Raw genomic sequence first — 11,419 nt, forward strand, 5'->3', positions numbered from 1 at the left:
TAGTTGGGGGAAAAAACAACCCTTTTTTATTAAAAAATTTTGGGAAAAGGATACGGAATAATTTTCATTTTAGCAGACATGTTCCAGAAAACTACACCAGTTTTCACATTTTGCAGTGCATAGTCGACCTGTAACATTACTTTTGAAAAAATCCAAGAACCGTTGCTATGGAGAAAAACCAGCAACTAGTTTATTCTCAAAATACAACACGGAAACTTTTATATTCAATTTGTATATTTGAAGGAAATAATTAGTAGTCCCGTAGATCTGTTTTCCTTGGAGGGATTAATTATTAAGATCTCTTCAATGGCCGAATAGCAGGGATATGGTAAGTAGGTTGCTAAGGCCTGTTGGTAGGTAACCAGTTGAAGGAATAATTTTAAACCATGTTTTTTTTTTACTAATCCCATTTGTTGGTACAAACATGGTACCAAAATAATGAAAATCTGAGATGGGGCCAGAAATGGCCCTTACTGCAGCTACTCCTTTGGCAGGAAGCTTCTATGGCTTAAGGTCAACCAAAATTGTAAATTATATGGTCCCCACCCCCCAGGGACCTGAGGGGCGGGGCTAAAAAGGGTCGAATTGACTAAAACTTCAAAAATCTTCTTCTCTACTCTCAGATATGGTGGAATCAAACACTTTTCGTAGATGGAAGGGTCTTAAGGTGCTTTACCAAAATTGTAAATTTCATGACCCAGGGGTCTCACGTTTGCCCCTGGGGAGGGGGTAAACTTTACAATAGTTTATATAGGGAAATCACATTTTTGACTTTTATTTGTTTTATTTCTATTGGAATTCATTCTAATTTGGTAAACATTGTCAGCATGGGATGACAGTTTGATGGCATGCATATGTTGGCCCTGACTGACCCCCAGGGGCTGATGGGCAGGGCTAAAAAGGGCCAAATTGACTGAAATTTCAAAAATCTTCTTTTCAGACTGAAATAAGATAGAATCAAATACTGTTTATAGATGGAGGGATCTTAAGGTGCTTTACTAAAATTGTGAATTTCATGACCCTGGGGTCACACATTTACACCTGGGGAGGGAGTAAATTTTACTATAGTTTATATAGGGAAATCACGTTTTTGACTGATTTTTTTTATTTCTATTAGAATTCATTCTTACTTGGTGGAAATTCTCAGCATGGGATGAAAGTTTGATAATATGCACATGTTGGCCCCGACTGACCCCTAGGGGCTTATTGGCGGGGCCAAAAATAATCAATTAAATTAACTAAAATATTTCAAATCTCGGGTGACCGTTAAGGCCCATGGGCCTCTTGTTTAAAACGCGACCTTATTTCTCTAACGTGTTTTTCAGAACAGAATGAGACAATCTGTTTACACATTTATTTATATTGATTTCTTTATTTTCACAGAAAGGATCGAAACCTGGTTGAGGTCTATTGCTACCTATGCTATTGACCAAGCCGCCGGTGGTAAAGGGACGCCTCCCGTAATCCTGGTTGGATCTCACTTGGATAAAGTTTCTCAAGATGTAAGTAACTTAAAGGTTAAATGATAATGCTTTAATGTATTTAAGTTTTCAGCAAGGAATTAAGATAATGTAATGGAATACTTGAGTCTGTTCGTTTCTTCCTGTGTCATTTGTTATTTTTTGAACATCAACTGATGTAGTGCTCCCTTGTTTACTGAGGGGACGGGGACAGTCATCTGTCTATAAGTCCGGTATAATACTTATTATTGCCCAGGGTTTTTGTATGATACCCTGATGAATTGTTAAGGTAATTGTACACTGTTTATTTTAAATGCTCCTTCTATGTTATCCCTTGTCGGTCTCTCGTCTAAATGTATGACACTTAGACAATTTAATGATTCTGCACTTCTGATCAATTTTATACCATCAACTTATAAAAAATAGACCCGATATATCGTGTTATTATTTTGATATTCAATATAGCAATTTTGGACGTCATTTGTCACTCGAAAAAATTGTTTAGGGAAACCAAACACATTCTTATAAAAACAATAAAAAAAACAGCAGCATACTACCGACTAGGAGTCAATCATATATATTGTATATCTGTGATATTTTTGAAATGATTGAGTTATACTTTTCTGTTACTGTTGCAAGGGTATTTTCTTTTTGATCAGGAACAAAAACAGGAAGAAGCATTTGGCGAAGTGCTGAACAAATTGTACGAGAACCCTGTACTAAGTGCAATTATGGAAAATCACGTACAGGAAATGTATCCAATCGCCAACCTGAACGATTCTGAAAAGAATCAAGACCTATACGAGGTGGTATGGAAAAAGGTTATAGAGATTGCTCCGCTTCAATCGCAGTGGAAGAAACCTATACCCGCAAGATGGCTGGCTCTGCAACACCAGCTGATTAAACGGAAAAATGCAGGGAATGTGATTCTAACGTACGAAGAATTGTTGGAAATCAACAACAAGTCAGCAATCCCGTTGGCCGAACACGAAGTCACAGATTTTCTTAGGTAAGTGCAGGGATTTGTTTAATACATATACATATATAGATAAATACAATCGTCAATTGAGTTGCTACGTTAAATAGCTAATGATTAGAGCAATGTATCGTATGCACTATGTGCTGTCGATCAGAAGGTAAGGATTTGGATTTCCTGTCGTTTGGTTTATTTTGTTTAACGTCCTATTAACAGCTAAGGTCATTTAAGGACGGCCTCCCGTGCGTGCGACATGTATGCGTGTGATGAGTGCGTATGTGTGTTTTGGGAGGCTGCGGTATGTTTGTGTTAAGTCTCCTTGTGATAGGCCGGATCTTTTCCTGTCGTAGTTGCACTGTGCTGAATATCTATAGTATGTGTAATTTGTCTTATGCATATATACATACATAATTATATATAAATATATTCGCCATTTGTGATACTATGATATATTTCTGCTCATTAGCACAATGTGCATATGCACAAGGTGTTTATTGATCAAATAATTTTCCGGTCGTAGTTGAACTGTTATGAATGTACGATTTGCATTCATGTATGCATATACATTGCAGTCCAGACATTCATATTATTTAATAGACGATAAATGAGCATGTCAGGGTGGACTATTGCTGCGTCATTGAAAAAAAAAGAACGTGGATGCAGCGCAGCGGTATAAGGTTTGGATATGTTTAGCTAGGCTATTTGGTGCCGTAGATCGTGAGTTCCAGGCCCGGTCATCGCAGGAGTCAAAGTTGTTTTTCTTCGTCATTTGTGTTACAACGTCATATCACGATATATACATATATATTTTATATATTACTGACTTTCACTGGTTTTCGCTAATAGGCTTAAATCAATATCAGACATGTTATTGGTATTGTTTAATTTTTCTTACATTCTCAGGAATTTGATATTTGCTGGATTCCTCTGCTTCGACTTTGGAAGTCTGAGACCTCTGGTCGTTTTAAGACCTCAGTGGGTAATAAACGGCTTCAAAAGCATTATCACAGATTCAGGTTTCATGACAGGCCTATCGACGAAGCTAAAACTCCAGTGGACACAATATGAGAGAACTGGTGTCCTTAAACTCGACCTGATCCGGCAACTTTGGGAACGAAACGACGACAAAAGCTTCTTTGAAAACATGAAAACGCTCTTCAACATCATGGAAACACTTGGCTTGCTAGCAAATCCATTGCTAGATATTTCAAATGAAGAGGTTGATTACTTCATAGTGCCAAGTATGCTCCGGCCGGCGGATCCCGAAATTATTCGATCAGTACTTGATGACCATGAAACCGTTGCCACTGTCACTCTTTGTTTCAAGTTCGACAACCCATTCATTCCGCAAGCCGTATGGGACAAGATGGTCGCTGCCTGCCTCCACAACTTCCAGCGACTTAATGAGCGCGGCCATGACGGTTCAAAGTTTATCCAACGCGGATTTGTCTGCCTGTCTGTAGACTTTCTGTGGAACGTGATTGTCAACTGCAAGGAAAATGTCATGAAAATTACCATGTTTAAGAAGGATACGGATCAATCAGTTCCAACAGGAGCCGGAGTTAACCTACGCAGCATTCTAGAATTTCATCTTAACAGGATTCTAGAATTGAATCACCAGAGTCATCTCAAATACCAGTTCTACCTCCACAACGACTACCGTTTCTCGGCCGAGGACAAGATGGTGAAGGTAGACAATCTCCGACAGACATCACGCCTACAATGCCACAGTTCTGATAAGAGCCGATGGCTAGAAATAGAGGCCATACACATCTGGTTCAAACACCCAGACCAGAAGGTATATTATTTTTTTTTTATTATTATTATTTTCCCCTTAATTCACAGTTCATCGCAAATATGGCATAGATATTGTAAGGGGATAAAGGAACTATATTAACACCAAAAGCATTGTTATTGTCAGTGAATTGAAGTAAAATTTGTGAATATATATTTGATAGTGATGATAATATAATTGATATGTTGTGTTTCAGAGGGCACGGACCCAGAGAAGTCATGTCGGTAAGTCTATGATGCTGACTATAAATGCTGTTTGTCAACATAAAATGTTTTCTGAAGAAGGATCCAGGTATCATCCTCAAAAATCATATGAAAATGACATAACAATGAAGATGAAAATTAGAATAAATTTAGAATTGCTTGATCGTGTTTACAACGATTAGTTAGAATAAATCTCGTATAGTGCTGTATTTTACTTGTCCGCGTCATGATGGGTTATGTTTTATACAACCGTTTGTTGATAAAAAAACATTTTTGCAGACTCAATGAAGGATCTACCGGATAGAAATTTGTCAGTCAAAGAGATGGGTCGACTGTCCAGGTACATCAGCTTTTCTTATCAGATTTTCTTTGTCAAGCTGGACTGCCCTTATGAAGTACTGGAACAGAAAAAGGCAGAAAACCATGGATTCTCCGTTAGATCTCTCATAACGAAGATCTTTATTTACCTCCTTCAAACGGACGCGGATGTTACATTCACAAGAATCGCAAATGCTATGTCAGAACATGGCTTAGATCCAGAAACACTGTATAACATCCTTGACGACAACAGGAATACGTTGTTTAATGGTAAGGTATACGTCTTGAATTTATTCTTTGGTGTTATCTTAATACAGTTTACATTTGTTTGTTTCTCATAAGAACATAATTCTGCCAAAAATTATTTGTGAGACATCTGCTATTTTCAGACGACACTTTGTCAGAGGGATTGTTACAGAAATGCCTAACTGTACATGACGTTCCGGTCATAGCCGAACACGTGAAACCCAAAGACTACTTCAACCTGTTCCTTGAGCTCGGCTTCACGCCAAAAAGAGTTGACGAGTTTGACGTAGACTTCAGAAACGATACAAGTCCCAAAAGGATCAGTGCAATGGTTGAGGAGTTCATTGAAAACCACAGTCGACGTCCAGCTCTAAACACAGTTCTGCTTGCGATGGTGGAATGCGACATGGACACGAAGTCCCTAATCCAAGCCTTAACTCAAGCAAAGGTAATGTCATACTTAATATTGTCATGATAAAAAAACGCTACAGAGATGTTGATGTTGCTGAGGTCTTCTAAGACATCCCATAATTAAAGACAGGAAATTTTTCTCAACCATTTATGGTCAGTTTAAATTCTCCTGCAGTTCCAACGACAATATCATACTCTATTGTGTTCATACCAAGTACGCCTTTAAATTGTACCTTGAAATATGCAGATCGGCGGGCGTATTGACCTGTTATTATTATCCATGCTGTAACCACATACATAACTAGGGTAATATAATATTATCATAATTGAAATATATAAGACTAAGTAATTAGTGTATCAATTGATTTCTAACTGTACAAACTACGTAGTCTGGGTATCAATTGTGTTATATCAATAATCAATTATCTCACCGGTTACGAGTAACCGAGAGCTAATGCTGTCACCCCGGCGTCGGTGTCGGCGTCCCGACCCAAAACTTTAAAGTGTTTGGGGTAAGATTTTGGGAAGCTTGTAAGTCCAGAATTGCCCTTCTAATTTGGTTTATACATTCATTAGAGGTCTAGGAGTGATATTATGGCAATAACATGCAGAAAAAAATGACATGTGATTTTTTCGCATTTAACCATTTTGTGAATTTAACTTTTTTTGGCACCAAAACCGACTTTAAAGTTTTTGTAGTAATTTTTTGGAAAACTAGTAAGTCCAAAAGTATACACCTCTTGCCCTTCTATATTGGTTTATACATTTGTTAGAGGTCTAGGATTGATGTTAAGGCAAAATCATGCAGAAAAATGGTAATTTTACCATTTTGTGGACTTAACTTTTTTGGCACCAAAACTCACTTTAAAGTTTCGAAGGTCAGTCCAAAAGTATACACATATCACCCTTCTAATTTGGTTTATGCATTCATTAGATGTCCAGGAGTGATGTTATTGCAAAATCATGCAAAAAAGATTGTGATTTTTTTTTTTTTTTTTTTTTCATTTTTCCATTAAATTAACTTAATGTTTTTGGCACAGAAACCCTCTTTAAAGATTTTTGGGGTAAGTTTTGGGAAGCTTTTAATTCCACACCCTTCTGATTTGGTTCATACATTCATAAGAGGTCTAGGAGTGATATTATGTGACATACCATTTCAAAATGACATGCTTATACATACATACAAAATTAATGCAGTGTGATTGCTGCCGCCGGTGAGCTTTCGCAATCATTGATTGCACTTGTATACAAATAACGAACATTAAATCTGGGATATGTAATTAAACAAGGCAATTTTATTATGATCAAACTTCATATATTTGTCAGAATATGAGAATACCCTGAACGAATTCTGAATTAAGCGTGTCAATGTCTAGGACATTGTTACCATTTATAAACAAACACAAAATCTGTATCAATGCTCTTACGACATTCCTTTTTAACAGACTTCGATAATAAGATATAAGGTAGGTATAGCCCGAGAAGCAAAGGTAAAGGCAATTGTTACTATCATATAGAACCTTCGTTCTTAATGATTTCCGCCGTTAAGTTTAAAAAAAGGTAAAAGATGGCATGGGCTTGATAGTCTGATAACCTGGAGTCTCTTTTTTAATTTGACATGAGTGTCGTACAACGCTACATTGTCTCCATTGTTGTGCCAATTTGCATTTAAGTGCAATCCAGAAAGCTACCAGTTTAGAATTGATATCTTGCATTCAAGGAAATAAGAATTGTACCTGCTGCCCCATTGCATGATCGTAAGAGGCGACTAAATTTGGGAATTTATCTTTTCTCTTCTTTCTTAACGACTTTCTTCTTCCTAATGTCTCCCTTGACAATGCCTCACTTTTGGCCTTTAGTTGAGCGTTCGCCGCTGTGAGGAAGGTTTTGGGTAGCCGAGACATACCAGAGTCTTTAAAAATGGTAGTTGCTGCTCCTGCTTAGCGCTCAGCATATTTGGAGTGGGACGACAGGTTCGCCCGTAGTCAGTATAATGTGACCGGGTGTGTATGCTGCTGGGTGTCTTCGGCAGTATGCTTCAGTGAGGTGCAATATAAATCGGCAAAAGTTCCGGCCTATCACAAGGAGACTTAACACGAACATACGGCAGCCTCCCAAAACACACATATGCACTCGTCACACGCATGCATGTCGCACGCACAGGAGGCCGTCCTTAAATGACCTTAGCTGTTAATAGGACGTTAAACAAAATAAACCAAACCAAACCAATTGATTCTCCATATTTTCAAATCTATATGTAAGTAATAAAGGTAATTCGATTGTGGGCAACGCGATCCCGCTTTGATATTTTGTTTATTGTATTATATTTTGTAAATAACCATGATATGATTGAAATGAATAAAGTAAAACTTGGACATCGTCCATATCCCTTAACAGTTACATATATAGAAACATAATATCTACAGGACAACTGTAGCATTAAAGTTTAACGGATCATAATAAACATATTCGCCTTTTTGCAATGAGGAAAATAAAGGTCTGGAAGTGAACCAATCATCTAGAGAAAATCATCTAGGCACTTTGCTAATTTTTACAATAGGACTCTTTATCTTTCCCACAATAACGACGACCCTCTAGTTAATATTTTCATTCATTAGATACGATTATGAACAATTATTTTTCAGCTTGCCTGGCGTTTCGCATTCATATAAATATTCTCTCTAATCATCTCATTCATTGTTTAAAATTGCCGAAGAAACAACAGGGAGTGAACAATAAATTTTATGAACATCTTAATCACGACGCTTGAAATTAAATTGTATTCTATGTTAACTTTCTTTTTATGCGCTGGTATTTTAGAAATAGGTCAGCCGTTATTATTTACAGAGGAATCAGACGAAAAATGCCTTCCGTCGTATAGGTACTTTTTACTATTGAATAATCAATAATTGACAAAAAAAAATTTCTTAGAAATTATGTGTATTTGTTATTTATCATCAGGGTTATTAATGGTATTTGTAGTGAGACCAGGACAGCCAATTAGATGTAGGAGACTTGGAGCGAGTCACAGACTGTCTGTTGGTGTTCTGACGTTGAAATGCGGCCATATTAGAACGGATTGAATATCTCTCGGGATGGATCCAGGTTCAACAAGAAAACAAGTCATGAAAGGTCAACACGTTATAAGTGACATTAAAGACGTCAATTTTGGAAATGTGATGATTCTGGATCGACCGTGTTTGTCATGACCCTTACCCTACCCTAAAACTTATCCGGACGCGTGTCTATAGATAGCGGTTGTGTTTCTCAGCAACAATACAATCGTTACACCCATTGGAAGCTTTCTCGAGAAACTCAAATCCGACCATGCAAAGGTGCTCGTGCTTGAACGCCGACATAAACATGCAGATTCTACATTTACAGTTTATTGCATGTAAGATAATGCTGCCCTGTTTAGAAAAAAAACGAGCTATTTTCCAACATTGCCTCAAAGGATGCAATCTAACGCCCTAATATGAAAAACTGTATATCAAAAGTAAAATACCACTGAAAGAGCATTCAATGATAGAGAGTTCTCATCTTGACAGCCTTAATAAGGTATCATACAATCGTCAATGAGTCTCGTACCGATTCTAGACTGCTGTTAATGTAGGGATTCCAATAAGTTTGTTTTTTTTGCTTTACCTGTTGAAAAAAAATATTAGATACAATTTTGAGGAATTTGGGAAAAAGGCCTCTCTCTTGAAAGTCTTTTCGAGCAAATGCAAGTTTCAACTTTTTTAAGGACTTCGTTTTTCATACGTAAATAGGTTCAAGTAGTGAATGTGTATGTGGTGGGGGAATGATTTGATTGAATGAAGTGTGAGTGAAGGTGTGTGTGGGTGGATGGAGGGTGGTATGTAAATGTATGTGTGTGTGAGTGTAGGAGGGTGTGTGTGTGTGTGTGTGGGTGTGGGGGGTGTGTGTGTGTGGGTGTGTGTAGGAGGGTGTGTGTGTCGTTTTAGTAAGTGATTAATGACTACTACTTTCCGCGGATACCAGACCTTTCAGTCTATGATTACATTCGGGTTTTACATTCATATTTATAATATCATATTAACATTATTACATTTATATTCTAATTGTATGATTTTAACTGCAATGTTTTGTTCAAAATCACCTGCAGTAGCAATGCAAATAAATTAATTTTACTCATTTTAGTTTGATAAATGTATATTATATTGCCTACAATCCTATTGAAAACATGATAGTGAAACACCGTATGTGGTATATAAACACATTTTGTTTCTTTCTTTCGTCAGTGTTATTGTTTTACATATATTTGATGATGGAATCTATTTTATATATAATAATTTGTTGGTCTATAGTGTCCGAACAATAGTAAGGATTTTTTTATTTCAATGATAGACTTCTGCCTGTAGAGGATGTTACATACTGAACATTATCATTTTCGCTGTAAATATATTCAGAAACAAATTACTGTAAGTCGATAAACAAATCACTGTAAGTAGATAAACAAATCACTGCAAGTGTATATATCAGAGTGGTGTAATCCTAGATATATTATACATTTGTATATATATTGTTATTTTAATAATCTGACCAATATTGTCAACAAGGTTTTTTTTATATACCCAGACGTTACTATATGATGAACATTATATAACGTCGATAGGGTCCATGGTGAATAAGGTCGTTGAACTGGACCCAGTTGTTCCAAATGGCGATTAGGCAAATCACAGTTAAACAACAATTTTAAAATCCTGACAAAGCATTTGTAGGGAAACTAATTTGGCAAACTTTCATTAAATTATAACACAACCTCCCTATTTAAAAAAAATAAGTACACTCGGGATTTGAAGTAAAGGTGAAATATAATTTTAACTAATCAAGTGATTAAGCTAATTACCTTTTGAACAACTAGACATTTTGTTCTTTGGAATAGTTCCAAGTAAGATTATGTAATACGACAATGTCAAAATGTATTATAATTTCTGTTTGGGTCTTTGCGACTTCTATTTGAACAATTATAAGTATATCTAAATATAATTTTTTGACACTTCTTTTACCTTTGTTTTAATATACGATGTATTTGTTGGATACTATAATATGTTGATTTTTTGCTATTTCAAATGATGAACGGCAGTTTACTAACCCAAACACGGACGTAAATTAATCTGTCGTTTATTTGTTCGCTGGGTTTATCGACCCGTGAACAACCAGGGTCATACCTACACGTCCTGATTTAGTCAATATATTGTACATACACGTCCTGATTAAGTAAATATATTGTACGTAAACTTCCTAACTTAGTCAGGTACATATATTGTACGTGCACGTCCTGATTTAGTCAGGTACATAGATTGTACGTACACGTCCTGATTAAGTGATTAAGTCAGGTACATGTATTGTACGTACACGTCCTGAACCTAGATACATATATTGTAGGAACACGTCCTGATTTAGTCAGATACATAGATTGAACGCACACATTCTGATTTAGGAAGGTACATAACTGAACGTACACGTCCTGATTGCTACTATGATTATGTGTTACATTTGAAATTGCAGTTTTACAAGGTTATTTTTCCTGTTTTCAGTAGAAAGTGGATCTATGAATTCCTTCTTGAAGATTGCATTCCTGGTGTATGCTTTACTGTTCATAAGAACCAAGGAACCAAAAGTTAACGTTTATAACTGTCCTGTTTAAATGTAGTTTCAACAATGGTTCACTAACCCTAATTTGGAAGAATGTCATATCACAAACCAGAAACTAGAACATTTAACGATTTTGTCAATTTAATTTTTATGAGAATCATCATCTTGAATTTAAAATTCAACTAGCTTTACAACAAATTACATACTTAACGGACTTCCCCTGGCAAAATCAGACTGGGGAATTTCTTTTTCTTTTTCATTTTTGAAGGTACAACATTGCCTACTGATTCAATTTTATATATTGATGAACAGTAAATAGACCAAACATTATTAAGTTTAACTGATGAATACAACTAAAACACTAATGGAATTGTGCACCTTTATAAGAATA

The 11,419-nt window shown here is 36.2% G+C and overlaps 1 protein-coding gene across 1 annotated transcript in view; it reads left to right on the plus strand.

Annotated features, from left to right (window-relative positions):
- Nucleotides 1-10,076, plus strand: part of LOC117334799 — a 54,864-nt gene extending 44,788 nt beyond the window's left edge. The window contains exons 8-14 of the mRNA XM_033894605.1: nucleotides 1,384-1,502; nucleotides 2,120-2,469; nucleotides 3,340-4,234; nucleotides 4,428-4,455; nucleotides 4,714-5,022; nucleotides 5,142-5,446; nucleotides 8,392-10,076. Of these exons, the coding sequence (XP_033750496.1) occupies nucleotides 1,384-1,502; nucleotides 2,120-2,469; nucleotides 3,340-4,234; nucleotides 4,428-4,455; nucleotides 4,714-5,022; nucleotides 5,142-5,446; nucleotides 8,392-8,394 (2,009 nt within the window). The 3' untranslated portion in view covers nucleotides 8,395-10,076. The remainder of the gene's footprint in view (nucleotides 1-1,383; nucleotides 1,503-2,119; nucleotides 2,470-3,339; nucleotides 4,235-4,427; nucleotides 4,456-4,713; nucleotides 5,023-5,141; nucleotides 5,447-8,391) is intronic.
- The last annotated feature ends 1,343 nt before the right edge of the window (nucleotides 10,077-11,419 follow it).

The sequence above is a fragment of the Pecten maximus genome, chromosome 9, assembly GCF_902652985.1.
Source record: "Pecten maximus chromosome 9, xPecMax1.1, whole genome shotgun sequence".
In the NCBI taxonomy this organism is placed as follows: domain Eukaryota; kingdom Metazoa; phylum Mollusca; class Bivalvia; order Pectinida; family Pectinidae; genus Pecten; species Pecten maximus.